The 17,018-nt window shown below is 36.1% G+C and overlaps 1 protein-coding gene across 1 annotated transcript; it reads right to left on the reverse strand.

Annotated features, from left to right (window-relative positions):
- Window positions 1–14,685: 14,685 nt before the first annotated feature.
- LOC133710059 (protein FANTASTIC FOUR 3) lies at window positions 14,686–16,032 on the reverse strand. The gene has a single exon (XM_062136035.1). The coding sequence runs from the start codon at window positions 15,811–15,813 to the stop codon at window positions 14,815–14,817; it is 999 nt and encodes a 332-aa protein (XP_061992019.1). The 5' UTR covers window positions 15,814–16,032; the 3' UTR covers window positions 14,686–14,814.
- Window positions 16,033–17,018: the final 986 nt, after the last annotated feature.

Here is a 17,018-nt window from a genome sequence, read left to right on the forward strand (position 1 = left end):
GCTGAATTGTACCCTATTGTTTCCCAACTGTCCACCAAGGCACCGAACAGATCATAAAAAATCTTCAACACTTCCTTTTGGTCCCTGCACATCATAAAAATCTAAGCAAATTTACCGACTTGGTAGGTGAGTCAAAAAACGAAAGCTTAAAGTTGGCATTTTTCTCTTACCTTTTGAATATTGCAGGGCAGAAAGTTGAGTTTCTGGTGGATGAAAAGAAGAATCTTGGTGGAAATCTAAAGCATAATTCTTGATTAAGGGGCTGCGTTTTTGGTACATGAAAAGATGTTTGTCTCCGATGAGGTGGCTTTAATCGTTTTTATTCTCTTTTTCCTGTATTGATGTGATGATAACTTCTTGACCCGAAATTACCAAGACAAATGCATCATGTGAAAATAAACCAAAATCTTTCAGTGATTTCACTACTTTCTCAGAGACAAAAAGAAAGAAACTTTTGCTCTCTTTGGAGAAAATTTTTGTTAATAATTGCTTCTTTTTTTCTGTCAAGAACTCATTGGAACATGAACTTGTCATCTTTGCGAGTACAGAATGAATGGAGTACAGTCTGGTTTGAGTTTATCTCCTTCAAAGCAAACTGGACCATTTGGTTTTTTTTTTTCTTTCAATTTAAGCTACAAATGGTCCTTTGACAAAAAAAAAAAAGCTACAAATGGTTGTTCATGTCATCAAACAAAATTTTTGGTGGACCATCTCTCTTTTATTTTCAAGAATATTTCAAGATTCCCAGGACATATAGTCCAACGTACGTACATTATAGGTGAGGTGAGGTAGGTAAGAGATAATGATCCCCAGACCACAAGAAATATGAGAATTTGAGGCTTCAAATTTCGGGCATGACCTCTACGTAAGGATGAAACGCATCAAAGAAATAAAATATAGATTTGAGAATGAGATTGGGAATGAATTAGTTATTTGTGTGTGTGCTTAGGTCAGAATCCGTCTGCTGCTTGTTTGTTGCATAGAATAATATGTGAAATGGTTCTTGGGTGACATCGTTGAAGATGCTTCGTTCTTATCCATATGTGCGTGGAAAGGAAATGAAAAGAAATTGAATTTCAGGTCGAGTTATATGAAGGGATGGTTTCTGTGGTCTTTATTTGCATGGGCTCATGCACTAAGAATTGTTTATTATGACTTTGAGCAAGCAACATTCTATTATCCATAACTAAGTATCCAAGTTAAGACTTGATTGTGAAGTTTTGGGGGTTGTCCTTTCAGGAATGCTTTTGAATTGTGTCCAAGGTAGGGTGGATATGGTGGTGGGGTTTGAAGAAGGGATGATCTCAGGCTATATATAGCATTTTTTTATTTTATTTTAGGCTATATATTGCTTTTTGTACCCAATTGTGGTTCCTCTTGTTGGCGACGCCATGGCAGGTTGGACCCATGAACAAATGAGACTTCTTTTCCTAACCCTAATACTACTTTTCTAGATTACATGTGCTGTTTTTAGATTTAAGTCTTTTAGAATAGTTGTGACTGTATATTGGATTTTCAACTATATATATATGTGTGACTGTATATTGGATTTTCATATATATATATATACTAGTAGGGCCCACTTATTATGTGTGTGGAGATAAGTTAAAGGTAGTGAAAAAACTCTCCGTACAACTACCACATTTTCTGGTTTTTTTTTAATTTTTTTCTATTTTACAATTTACCATATTATCCTTATTGATTAATTATATTTCATAGTTTTTTAATATATAAAGGTTAAATTGGTAAAAAATTTCAATTTTGGAGAACAGGCTTTGTTAGCCGAAATCTAAAATTTTGACAGAATTGACCCTAGAAGATTAATAAACTTTAAGAATTAATTAAATAAAAATGATAATTAAGGCATTTACAAAATATATTTTTATTATAAAAAATTTAAAAAAAAAAACCCACAACCCACTTTTCTCTCTCCCATTTTCTTTTCTTTTTTATTTTCTGAAAAAAAAATATAATTACTTGCACATGCTCTGCATGTGCAGAGGAAATGCTAGTGTGTGTAGAGAGAAGTTAAAGGTAGTGGAAAAACTTCCCGTACAATGACCACATTTTCTGTTTTTTTAATTTTTTTTCTATTTTACAATTTACCATATTATCCTTATTGATTAATTATATTTCATAGTTTTTTAATATATAAAGGTTAAATTGGTAAAAAATTTCAGTTTTGAAGAGTAAACTCTCTTCTCTTAATAATAGTATAGATATATATATCACCCTTTCACCAAGGGATTTATTTATTTATTTATTTATCATTTTAAGGGATCTCTTGTGAGACTCACTTTTTTATTGCATTTCGGCATCTTGACCTGAACGGTTCAATATATAGATCACTTCTGCAAATTTTCAACCAAATTGATAATTGTGAAGGTATCAAACTAGATTAAATTAATGGACGAACCGAATCTGTTCAACTTGAACCGTTCATGTTTATAATTGTAAATCGCAGTTATAAATGCCTTAATAATTATCAATTTGGTTGAAAATTTGCAAAGATGATCCACTCATATAGACATAAGAACTGAATGGTTGAGATATGAATATGTGTGATTGAAAAGTGAGTCTAAAGAGACTAGAAGGGCCTTGTGTGTGTGTGTATATATAGAAGTTTATAGAAATATTTTCTTATCAGACAGTTTGACAATATGAAGCGATGACACTTAAGTTGTCGACTCACTGTGAACTCAAATCATAGATAAAAAATATTATTGATACACAAAAAAAAAAAAAATCAGATTGTGACATTATCCTGAGACGTTCTCTCGATGTTTATTGTAATCTGGAATTCAAGCTCTGTATCCCCCCTTTGTATACTCTGGTCTCATTACTTGATAACAGCCGCACCAGCCATTTTTCAAACAAAAAAAAAAATCAGAGTGATACTTATCTGTATTTTAAGTTTAAATTTAGAGTTCAACAATAAAACTAGTCTAGTCTCTACTTGGCTAAAAAGAACACCTGGCCTTTAGGTGGATAGTAATGACCTGTGTGGACAGGTACTTTACACACTCACATGATGATCCCTAACTAATGCCTTTCACAGTTTTACTTCCTAATTTTCCAATTTTGAGTCCCCCTTGTTCGACTGTTGCTTGCTTTCTTTCCTCTCGAACACTTTCTATACTCCCCTTATCACTTCTCCCTGCGTAGACAATTTCACCTTCACTGCCACAAATTTTAGGTTTCTTCTCCAAATCAACCTACGATTCCTTTTTATTTTTCTCTCTCTTCATATGTGATGAGCGACAAATTGTATTGGAAGTATAGCACCAATCACATCCCTACTAATGTCCTTAAATTCCTAGCTTTTGAGTCTCAGTTTTGTTCGGTTGTTGCTTGCTTTCTCCCCTTTAGTCACTTTTTATACACCCTTAGCTACTCCTTCTCGTTGTGTTTGACCAATTTCTTTCTCATGAATCCTCATTGCTACAAAAAAATTTCTCGTATATAAAGTCTAACTATGATTCATTTTAAGTTTTTTGATAAACTTATTACCGCCTAAATGATTTAAAGAAATTATCACCATATGCGATGAGTAACGAAATAAATGTCTTGGTGGTAGGCAAGTTCATTGTAACTTAATGCGAAAAACATGAGTGAACTTTCCATATATAATTACTTTCATAATCAAGGCTTACCAATTGTGTACTATCACAATTGGCTTTCCATGAAAACCCTGCTCTGGCTTTCCATGAAAACCCTGCTCGATCTACCAAAGAAGATAGTGGAGCTTCTATCACTTGGCCTTTTTCAGGTTCTTTTGCATTCTATATCGAAGCTTTGCTTGAATGATACAAACGACTTTCGAGTCCTTAACTACCAAGAAACTAATGCAAAGCTCCTTTCTTAAAGAGTCAACAAATTAACCCAATCGAAATGCACCTTTGGCGTTTGAACAAATGTCCACACACATACACTTTCTTTTACAGATGTGGAAGCATTATTGGGTCTCCATTAGCCTCGTGGATCAGATCAAAATTGAATGGCTTTTGTGGATTCCATGCAAATATACACCATATATGTGTGTGTGTGTGTTTGTGTCAGGTATATTTTGGAAATTATTAGTCCACTAGAACTATACAGTGAGGATCCAAAGCACCCGAATCATGATCTATAAAAGAGAAATAATACATTCCCAAAGATTTTGGCAATCCAATGATGTCACAACTGAAAGTTTCATATCATCTTAAAACACATGAGAATCCATAGGTACGGAGATAAAAGAAATAATTTTGGGTGAATCATCTTTTAGATCTAACGACCAGCATATGTGGCTTAGACACTTTGATAACCACATAAAGCAGAAAAAATTTATTTGTAGAAATTATCAGAAAACTATAAATAAAAAATTGAAAAACAAAATTAAGAATTAAAAAAAATGAAATTTTTGAAGAAATTTATTAGAATTTTTTTTTTCCATTTTTTTTAGCTTTCTAATAAAAGCTACTTTTTTTTTTTAATTTGAAAACTAAAAAAATATCTGACATTATTTTCTTCCAATATTTTTTTTTTAAAGTTGAAAATGTATTATTAATGTTTAGACAAATATACATTCAACTTTAACAGCTTCCAACGAGATATTTAACGACAATAAGTTAAGTGCTAGATAATGTTGAGTGTGAGTGAGTTACATGGCGTTTAAAATTTAGTGATAGTGATTTTTTACCTTTTAAAAATAAACGTGAATGACAGAGATTGTAACTTTTACTTGAGATCTCGTATGTAAAGAGAAATGCTTCACCCTCCACCCTCCACTGTTAACAAAGTTACAGGTTTATTACTTTACAGTTGCTAATGAATTGTAATCGCATCAATAATGCATTAGGTTGATTTGAGATGTTCAGTTGAGTAAGGCATAGGTATTTATAATGAAGATCTAGAATACTAGAACAAGACTACCAAACTGACAAATGCATAATATTCCGCATAGAAAAGGCAAAACTTTATGAATTATTCTGGTTTTTGGCAAATTACAGAAGTTGCAGGAGTTAAACCCAATAAATATTTACACTGTCCTTTTTAGTGTTTTTCTGGTGGGGACTTGGATCGTTATCATTGCGACCCCGGTTCATGTGGGATACGGATGATTTTGCACTATAATTCTGTTCTACCACGTGCTTCACATTTGGCAGTATCATATACAATCCAAATTAATCGATACCATAAAGTATGCTTACAAGAAATGTATGATCTTCTTCAACATGTATATGCCAGTAGGATTAGTTTATTCATTTATTGCTTTTTTCTGCAGCTAGCTGTGGATCAGCCTATTCACTTTGAACCCAAAACTAATGGAGCTCGATCGATCAGAGGTGCTTGTAGAGACTTTGGTTGTTCATGTCCTAACATCATCCGCAGGTTAGGTGTTCGATAAAATGACTGTTGACAATATTATCTACTGTTTATACGAGTCTTCATGCAGCTTAATGCCTTAATTATATGAATTCATCTTATTTAAGGCTATGCAATGTACTGATATAGCTAGATATGCAGGAAATCGAAGAAAAATTGGGGTGATATATATTTAGGTCGATATGCACATCTTTGTGTCCGTCTCTCTCATTCAGTGGAATTTTTTTTCTTAAAAGTATTGTAGGTTAAATGCGTAAGATACCTAGCAAATTAGGGTTAGAGAGCGATTGATAGAGATTTAGTTGTCCAAAATGAAGCAAGGACCTAGCTAAAAGTACTTATCAATGTCAGTATACATGTATACAATAAAGTGTAGGTTGAAAATTCAAGACTGGTCGAATCAGATCATTGCATGCATATATGCTGACACAATGAAATCCATATACGCTATACACATTATCCTGTTTATCTAGTAGCTAGCCCTAATGAATGGATGCCCTAACTCCACGATCAGATACTACCTGCCTCTTGATGTGTCTGTGTTGGGCTACTTATTCTTGCATGTGACATTTTTAAGGTAGCAAAAGAAAATTGTGTCGGCAAAGCTCTAAATTCAACAGGCCAACATCAGAATGCTTAGCTGCATGCTCTATGGTGAATAGCATTGACATAGCTCTTGTAGGATACCTAATTTAAAATTACTTTATTTCGTAAGGTTTTGGATACACATCTAGACAATGGCGGGATCAAAAATCTGAAAGAGGGTGGGTTGAAATTTTTCTATGAATAACGATTTTGTATTTTTTTTTTTTTTTTGCTGTGTCTATGTAGATTAACACAATAATTTATTGGGAAAATATCCATTTACCCAAGTTTGAGTTATATTAACCTCATTTACCCAAACATCTTATAAGTGCCCAATTACCCAACAAATTACATATTTTTTGCCCGAACACCCAATTAAGTTATCTTTTATTATTAGGGAAAATCTCACAAACAGTACCTGACCTATCGGCCACTAATAACTTTCGTACCTCAAGTTCAAAAAATATCATATTGGTACCTGAACTTCTGACCCCGACCCAATATCAGTACCTGAGAACAGTAAAATCGTTAACGGGGTTAATTTTTTAAGGGTAAATCTGTCATTTCACTGTTCATCATCTCCAAAACTCTCCCATCTCTCTGCAATACCAGATTTCTTCTTCTTCTTCTTCATACCTCATCACCACTATCAACCAACCTTTCACTTCTTCAATAGCCAGCGTCCCATCCACCACCAACTCCTCTCACCTCTCACCTCTCCTTTGGTCGATTTGGGTTTGTGTGTGTGAGGTATGAAGAAGATAATGAAAAATCTGGGTTTGCAGAGAGAGAGGGGAGAGTTTTGGAGATGATGAACAGTGAAATGACAAATTTACTCTTCAAAAATTAACTCCGTTAACGATTTTACTGTTCTCAGATACTGATATTGGGTCGGGGTCAGAAGTTCAGGTACCAATCTGATATTTTTTGAATTTGAGGTACGAAAGTTATTAGTGGCTTGAAGTTCAGGTACTGTTTGTGAGTTTTTCCCTTTATTATTTTTTGTTTATTTTTAAGACAATTTTACCCTCCCTCCCTTTGTCACTTAGAGATATAGAGAGTGGAAGAGAAAAAGTCATTGGAAACTTCGCCGGACTCTGGTGGTCGGTCGCCAGATTCCATCACCGGTTGCCGGATTTCAATCACCGGTCACCGGATTTCGGTCAATTGCGGCCGGATTTTGCCGGCATCCCGCCTGAAACTCACCGGACCTTTGCTGGAGATTTTATTGTTTCATTGGGGGGCAATAAACTTTTTTTTTTTTTTTTAATAAAGAGGATAAAAGGGTTTCACTCCTGCCCCCATGGTGACTCAAACCCATGACTTCGTACATAGGTAGTGGGTGCTCTAACCACTGAGCTAACACCACTTCGTCAAACAGATGCAGGGGGGGCAATAAACTTATTATTACCTACCAATAAATATTTTATTAGGGGGCAATAAACTTATTATTGACTCCCAATAAACTTATTATTACGGGCAATAAACTTATGAGTTCTTGACCCAAAACACCAAAATCAGCTAAAAGTGTCTCACTTACCCCAACAACAAAATTTTATTCCTACTTACCCAATTTCAAGCAAAATAACAAATTTACCCTTAACCAAATTGTTTCTTCCCTCATCTCTCTCCTCTTTCAGATCGCGCTCTCTCCTCTCTCTCCAATTTCAGATCTCTCTCTCTCTCTCTCTCTCTCTCTCTCTACCCCCCCCCCCCCCCCCCGATTTCAGATCGCTCTCTCTCTTCTATCTCTCTGCAAACACCACGTCCGGTTCCTCAGAGACCTGAAGCTCCGACGACGCCGCAGCATGTCGGAGACTGGAGTTTCGAAGGGACAACTGTCGATGCCTGTCGTCACAGAGCAGCAACGTCTTCATGAAAGCCTTATTGGAGCCTCTCCTTCCTCAAAACCTTAATCTAACATCAGCGAAGCTCACCTCGTCGCCGCCGCCGAATGGGCTTTTCTGGAATCTCATATGCTCATTCTGATTACAGCGAGAAATCTGGTGATGTTTTGGTGGTGGAATTGATGCCTAAGGTGATCTTGTTGCTGAAGGAGAGGAGCAACGAGAGCTCGATTGATAAAACGGCAGACGGGGATGATAGATCTCGGCAGCGTCTGCCAGAGTGCCTGTGGGGTTTGTCGTTGTGGCTGCTTATTAGTTTAGGTGGTTTGTTACACAGGTGGGGATTTTTTGGGGATGGTGATTTGGAATTTGGTTGTGGATGTGAAATTGAGATTTTGGCTTTCTGGGTTGGTTCATGCTTGCTTTGGTTTGGTTCAGCTCTTTCTGCTTCTACTTTTTCATTGGTAATTGGTTGAATTCTTGAGAGTTCATTAGTAATGGGTAATTTCATTTGCCACTGCTTCTGTATTGGTGAATGAGATTATTTTTTTTTTGGTAAATGGTTCTACTTCAGTCGCAGAATAGAAGGCCTAGAAGGAAAGAAAAAATAAAAAAAAATGTTTTATTGTCTCCCAATAGACATCTATTGGGGGGCAATAGACGGCTATTAGGGGGCAATATACGTTTTGAATTGATGTAATCTCCTAGTTTTTTTTTCTGTAATCAAAGTTTTATTTGTCTAAATTTAGGGAGATTAGTTCCTATTCTGGTGACTGAAAGTCCTATTGGGGAGCAATAGACGTCTATTGGGGGGCAAAACATGGCTGATAGTCGTCTATTGGGGGGCAATAGACGTCTATTGGCCCCCAATAGACGACTATTAGGAGGCAATAGACTATTGAGGCAATAGACCTCTATTGCCCCTCTATTAGGGGGCAATAGATGTCTATTGGGGTCAAAAAAACATTTCCGGTGAGATTTTCAGTAAATTCCGGTAGGCGGCGGCCGGTGACCGGAATCCGGCGGCCGGTGACCAGAATCCGGCGGCCGGTGACCAGAATCCGGCGGCCGGTGACCAGAATCCGGCGGCCGGTGACCAGACTCCGGCGACGGGTGACCGGAATCCGGCGAAAGTTGGCAGGAATCCGGTTGCCGGTGACCGGGCTCCGGCGAAGTCTCCTATGGTTTCTCTCTCTTCCATTTTTTTTTTCTCTCTCTCTCTAAGTAACAAAGGGGTGAGAGTAAAATGATATTAAAAAAAATTAAAAAACAAAAAAAAAAAATCTTAATGGGGTAGGGAAGACCTCCTTAGAGTGTTTTGGGTCAGAGGGAATAAAAAAAACTTAATGGGATAAGTGGGAAAAAAATATCTAAAAATTGGGTAAATGGACAAAAACCCTAAACTTATTATTGGGGGACAATAAACTTAGGATTAAATTCAGTTTACCCCCCTGAGGTTTGGGGGTAATTTCATGTTAGTCCCTGTCCTTTCAATTTAATCAGTTTACCCCCAAGCTCGTCAATTCTCCTCAACCGTGTCCATTCCATCCAATTTGGACGTGAAGTCTGATTTTTGAGGGCTAAAATGGTCATTTCAAGACAAAAAAAAAAAAGGAATTTTTTTATTTTTATATTTTTTTTCTTCTGTTTTTTATTTTATTTTTATTTTTTCTGTTTTTTCGTTTTTTTATTTTTTTCTTATGTTTTTATTTTTTTAATTTTGTCTTCAACATATACACCACAAGTTATAATAGGTTTATAAGAACAAAAATATACTCTAGGTGGTTGAAGGCGCTCGCTGATCTACGATATTTGTGATATATCTCCGATAAAGTGAAGAATTTTAGGAGATATCCCTAATAAAGTGAAGAAATATCTGTAAAAAATGATTTTACACTTTATTTATAAATATCTGTAAAAAATGATTTTACACAGATATTTCTTCACGATTTTACACTTTATCTGTAAATATCTGTAAAAAATAATTTTACACAGACATTTCTTCACTTTATTGGGGATATATCCTAAAATTCTTTTCTTTATCGGAGATATATCATAAATATCGTAGATCAGCGAGAGACTTTCAACCACCTAGAGTATCTTTTTGTTTTTATAAACCTATTATAACTTGTGGTGTAGGTTGAAGACAAAATTTATATAAAAAAAAAAGAAAGAAAAAAAAAAATTTATGAAAAAAAAAACAAAAACAAAAAACAAAAAAAAGAAAAAAAAATTCCTTTTTTTTTTGTCTTGAAATGACCATTTTAGCCCTCAAAAGTTAGACTTAACGGTCCAAATTGGACGGAATAGTAGAAATTGGACACGGCTGATTGAAATTGGAAAGCTTGGGGGGTAAACTGATTAAATTGAAAGGACATAGACTAACATAAAATTACCCCCAAACCTTAGGGGAATAAACTAAATTTAATCCATAAACTTATTATTGAGGAAGACAATTCTCATGTGTAAGATTATTTTACCACTTCCACCAAAAAATCTACTCTCAGAGTGCTTCACCTCATCCATTAAATAGTTACCTATCAGTTTTGTTATCAAGTAGGCCCAGAAGCACATGCAACAAACAAGAAAAGAGATCTAATGTCAGAATATCTATTTTCTCCGGGAGAACATTAATCACATCCACTTGGACCTGCACCGTGATCAGATTATTATTAGAAAACCAAACATGCAGACAAAAACACTAGACGGTGCGTCACTGTATTAAAGAAGAGTTTCTTCAGTGGCGGCCTTGGAGAAGAAGAAGAAGAAGCCTCTTTCTGGCGGGAAGAATCGGCGTCGTAGGAGAAGAACACCACCGAAAACCTGACACCACCAATCATACGGGTAAGAGAGATGATGAAGCTGTTGGGGATCGGACTGGACACCGTCATTCGGGGAAGGAACATGGCGGAGATCGAGGGGACGTTGCCGACGGTTCCAGAGCCGGTGAGAACGACGAGGAAGGTGGGGACATAGATCCAGGGCGGAGGGACGAGATGCAGAAGGCCGCCGGTGTCGAGTTCTAGTCTTGATGAGTCGATGTGAAGAGAGAAAGGGGGGGGGGGGGGGTGTTGTGGTATAGTGTAATTTTATAATTTGAAGAGCCTATAAACGTCATTTGATATTTAAATTGGGTGAATGGGAATTAAAATCTCTTACTGGATTAAGTGGGAGTATCTTGACCTAAATTTGGGCATTGGGTCAAGACCCCTTTGTATTAATTTTAGCATTATCGCAATTCGCAAAGAAGCGTGCTAGGCTCACACTCAAGTGAGTGTGTGTGAGTCACACTCAGACAAGTGTCAGTTTTTCATGACTTTTCACTATTAAATAAAATAATAATAATAATAAAAGCTACTTTAATTTTTTTTTTCCATTTCTACCCCTGTTTTATTTAACGAATTGTAAAGAATCAGTAGCTTGATTGTTTTCTTATTCATATATAAATCTGCGTTGTTTGTTTCCTTATTCATATATATAAGGTCACTAGAGTAGCCTCAATTGAATGCCGCCTCTTTGGACATTTGGTATCTGACCTTGGATCACTTTCAGTTCTCGAGTATCTGATACATTCTACGAATGACATCTCAGGAACAATTCCATACAATAGCTTGATCAAAGGGTCTGTATATAGGATATGTGTTGTTTGTTTCCTTATTCATATATATATAAATCAAGTAATTAACATTAGCTTTTTTTGAGGTTTAATTAACAATAGCTTGATCAAGGGGTCTGCATTATATATAGGATATGTGAGCTTTGTTCCTTTTTTTTTTAATGCACTGATTGCTGGTAAATTGTATTACATTGAATTATGTTTTCAATAATTCTAATTATTTGTGTGTTTTTGGTGATTGATTTAGAGTAGAGATGGAAAAAAAAAAATTCAAAGTAGTTTTTATTGTTATTGTTCAATTTAATAGTGGAAAATCATGAGAAACTGACACTTATCTGAGTGTCGCACACACTCACTTGAGTGTGAGCCTAACACTAGGGCTGTCAATGAGTCGTGTCGGGTTGGGTTCGTGTCTGGTCAAGGTATTTGTTGTGTCGCAAGAGACAAACCCAAACTCAACCCACTTAATAATCGTGTCAAAAATTTAAACATAAACCCAACCTATTTATTAAACGGGTTTCCCGTTTCCAACCCACTTAATCTATTTAATAAATAAGTTGTGTCGTGTTAGACAAAATGACCCATTTAAGAGTTAACAATGCGACCCATTTAACTAAAAAATGGATAAATTGATTAAATTCACTAAAAACTCCACAAGACGAAGAATATAAGTAATTATATATAATTCATAAATAATTAAATCCAATAATTATAAAGCAAAATATTTCAAATTGTCTAATCCTATGATCAAATACTCCCAACGTCCAAAATTTCAAGAAGTATAGCATAATCGGATTATACGGGTTCACTTCGTGTTGGCGGGTTGACCCATGGCCGACCCATTTATTAAATGGGTCATGGCGGGTTGACCCACGGCTGATCCGCTTTTTAATCATACGGGGTTTTGAGTCGTGTTATCGGGTCGTGTCGGAATTGACAGCCTTACCTAGCACTTCCCTAGTCCCCTATGGCAAAATCTGTGTCATTTAAGCATTTTCTTTGCGTCTTTTCCTTTTCCCTTTCCATTTTTTAGTCAAAACATTTAATTGTATTTAAATCACTTAATTACAAAGAATAGGACACTAATTAAATTATTTCCGTATTTTCCTTTCCTGTCATTAATTGAATTAAAAATATCTAAAAAACCTACCTAGTAAGTAATGACCAACATTGCATAAAAGCTACCGGGTTACAGGCTAGGTTAGCCCAAGTACAGCTTAGCATGTGCACATAATTGAGACCCCACTTGTAGTTAATGTCTCTAGTTTTATGATGCTCTAACCATTTTCTCAAAATTTGAGTTAGTGTGATATAAAAATAAACAATATATATCAAGTTAATATTATATTTACTCATATAATATCTCAAATGACTCGTGAATAACATATGTTATATTTTGAATTGAAGGTCGGAAAATTTGAACCTAATACCTCATGCAATAATGTTCATCCAGTAATAATACTCAAGCAAAAATTGTATTTACTCACACACTATCTCAAATGGTGTGAAGAGTATATGTTAGACGGTTACATATGGAGATTCAAACTTTGAATTTAATGTGGGAAGATTTGTACCTAGGAACCTCATGCAACAATTCATCAAGCTAACCTTAACTCACTTGCTTTCTCAGCCGGCACGAGGAGAGAGGTTGACTAACATATATGGGGATCAAAATCATGAATTGGGGTTATAGGTCTAAAACGCCCATAAAATTACGAATTTGCTAAATGAGGTTTTCCGGTGACAATATATATGTAGACAGCGTATATCAAATTAATATCCAATTAACAGGACAATGACTTTACGTTATGTGTTGTCAATACAGATAATGTATTTGATGGACACACATGCAAAAAAGAAGATGAGTTAAGATTATATGGTTGTGACAGTTTATAGGGTACGAATGATGATAACATGTTTCAATGGCGGTGAGAGCAGTAGGATGAGTAATCTTTCAAATATCGGTTGGTTGTGCATGTTGGGGTAGCATGCGACCCCCCCCCCCCCCCCCCCCCTAAATAGAGAGAGAGAGAGCGCTGTCAGCTGTGTGAGGTAGCTACCAGCCCTGCAGCCCACTTGCAGTGACCTTTTCCTTTGTGCTATGATAGCTGCTATATACATGTTTGTTTGTGATTGATGAGCCAGCGAGCAGCAAAATGTGGCCAGTACATATGATAGCATGAGGTTTTTGATTGTCGATCTGTGGGGGATTTCAATTCAGAGCTAGAGATATGTTGGTCCCAAACTTGAATGGGTGAACTAGCAATACGAGCTAGTAGCATAGTACGGATGCCAAACTTCTCTGTCTTCAAATAGTGTGTCCCACGCCGACATCGGGAATGATCGATCATGGGTGTAACTTTATATGGACATAAAAGAGGTGAGGTGAAATTCACAGAGGAAGAAAATTTGCTGATATGGCAGATCGATGATGAGTCTGCAAATGTTAAAACCACAAAAGGGCATTCACCCGTGAGCTAGTTTTTGCATCTGACTGTGTAACGTACGTTCATCTTCGGAACTTTTCTTCGTGCCTAGTTGTCATTGTTTTAGCTTCTTTAAAGCATTTGAGCACACATCTCAAAAATCGAGCGGGAGAAAACAATTACTACTAAATCCTAAACTCTAAACACTTCCCACATACAAACTTTAAATTAAATAATTTGAGATGTGAGACTCAGCTATCCGAATGCATATGTCATCAGACAATAGAGTAATGCTTTATGAGTAACGTTTTATGAGATGTGGCTACATGATTGATCGATCATGCAAGGTTTTCTAAATTTTTCTGTACATGCATGCATGATTAATTAAATGAGTGAAAAATATTGATAGAGACCTAAAAGTTTATGACTTATCACTTGATAAATCAGAGATAACAAGCGGCAATGGCCAAAAATTTAAGAGTTATCATTTGATAAATCAGAAATTATAAGCGACAATGTCTAGTGGTGTATGTCAAATGTAAGAGTGAATCCTAGATCTAATCAATATCATATTTATTTACTCAAAAAGCTCCTATATCTGCATGGCGAAAATACCTAAAAGCCCTACCCATTCTCTGCAAATGGCCTCAAGTCCTTCTCCAAATTCAAAACCCTAATGCCATATGTTGTTTCCACTTATTTTATTCCATTGAAAAGACTAATCATATTTCATGATTAATGATTTACGACTGATAACTCTTGTTGTCTGTGTGAGATTGAGGTCGAGGTTTGGGAGAGTGAGAAAGAGAAAGCAACGGTATAACTGACTACTACAAGCATAGAGGACATTATGAAACAAAGGGAATTCATAGAATAAAAAGGGACAAAGAGAAAGACAAACACAAATTCGTCAAATTTTGATTACAGACAGAAAGAGGTGGTTAATTTTAAGGCTTTAAGTAACTGATTAAGATCAAGTAGCCACCCAATTAAAAGGCTCAAAGTTTAACAGTCCTTTCTTCTCATGCTCACCACCTTCTTTGCATCTGCTTGGCCTTCCGAACTTGTCCATTCCCTCTTCACCCCCAACTTTCAAACTATTTTCTTCCAACTCCTCAACCAAACACACTCGACCTTCTTGTTCTCCCAAAACTACTTTGTCAATGTCCCCCACTTCTTGTTCTTCTTGTTCGTCATCCCTATCATTTTCGTATCCTTCATTTTCATTATCCTCACCACTGTTTGCTTCAATGTCTTCTTGATTGGCTGCGGTTTGTGACTCGGAGTCAAAGTTAGGAGCAAAGAAGTCTTTGGAAAAGCATAACCGAAGGCGGCCATTGCTTCTCTCCGCTTGGAAACAATTATGTGTCAATGGGGCCTTGACAGCCTTGAGTATTAGCCGACCGTCTTCCCTGTGTGGTCTGACTTGTAGAGACTCCAAGCCGCTTATCGTGGTTAGTGGAGGAGGAAAATTATGAACATTAGCAGATTTCTTGCTTCCCAAGCTTTTACTCTGCTTCTGCTGATCCCTCTTCACCAAACTCTTATCATTCGACTCGAAAATACTGTTTTCGATGAAGATGGTGCCAGTCTCATTGCCCAAGTTTTCAGTGCACAGCTCCAAGCTCTTCTCATTCAGCCTAGTAACCGATGATGACCGCTTATTATAAACCGGGGTTGGAGGGTTTTGTTGTTGGGAACTGTTGTTGGAGATAGATTGGAGGAAACTCCAGCCACCCAAGTCAGAGTTCTTGGTGGCGGGTTTGTCATAGTGGCATTTCTCTTCATGACTAAGCTCTTTTATGTGGTTAGACTCGGATGAAAGAAAAGATTTGAAGCCTAGTTCTAAAGGTGTTGCTGAAAAAAGATGATGGGGTATCGACGAAGAGAGTTTTAGCCTTAGTGTTCTTGGCTCTACAAGCTGTGGCTCCTGTAGGCACGACTGTAAACCTTGACATACAATCGTAGCCATTTGACTATGAATATAAAATTTTCCAAGATAAGGGAAATGGAAATTCAGGTAGAAGGAAGTGAAAGCTGGGGAAGAAGAGCTAGAGTACTCTGGCTTCCCGCAGATTGTTGTTTAGAAAGTTGGAATGGAAATTGAGGTTTCTGTGAAACTGGGAGAGTGAGAGCAAATGAAAGAGAGAGGAGAATCAAGGAGGGGATTGAACATGAGTGATAAGAAGGGGGTGGGGTGTGTATTTGTAGTCCTCAAAAAGTGGAAGGAAGAGTTTCGAGGGAGGTGGCCCAGGTAGGCAGAGAGGCTTTTTTACACCACTTGATATTATACAATTCCTAATATGGTACACACTCACAATCAGAGAAGAAAAGGGATTCACAAGTGACTGGTAAATTAAATTATACATGTAACCAAAAAAATAAAAAATAAATAAATTATACCAAATTTGAAAACTAAATACATGATCCAACTAGAAATAGAAAATCTACTTAAACTAGACTAAATTATATATTTAACTAGAAAAAAATAAAAAATTCTTTCAAGAATAATATGTATTCATTTATTGATAAATTAATAAATTATTTATAATAATTTTTTCTTAGTACTTATAATATTAATTTATAGGAATTCTCTATTATTGACAAATGTGAAACATACAAGTTTTTTTATTTTTTTTTATTTTAGAAAAGGAAACATACATGTTTATTACTCTTAAGTTTATTTTTCTTATCAAATTTAATTAACTTGTTTTTCTTACCAATTTTCAAATTGGTCTAATAAGAGTGTTCTTATATATCTGGGCATGCATGAGTCGATGAGTGCAGTTAAAACTTAAAAAGAGAGACAGATGGGAATTAACATTTCTGCAAAACTACTAGCTTTCCTATTCCTTTCCAAATGAAAGCCAACGAAGGGCGAGAAAGTAATCCGCAAAGGAATTCCCCCCCCCCCCCCCCCCAATGTCTTGACAGTGATAGTGCCTCTTTATTAATTATGAAATTTATTAATTAAACACTTCCACACTATCTAGTGCCAAGTGTTTTATGTATGATCCATATGGCTCACGAGTCTTGAATTGAAGTAGAATAATTCTGGAAGAAAAAGAAATACATTATCAGCCCACAGGCTTTGAAAATTTTGTTGATACACACTACGAAATTTCTAACAAGTCAAATTACTTGTTTGCACATTTTCATTGGTTACACCGACTCACC

Source organism: Rosa rugosa, chromosome 5 (genome assembly GCF_958449725.1).
Source record: "Rosa rugosa chromosome 5, drRosRugo1.1, whole genome shotgun sequence".
Lineage (NCBI taxonomy): Eukaryota > Viridiplantae > Streptophyta > Magnoliopsida > Rosales > Rosaceae > Rosa > Rosa rugosa.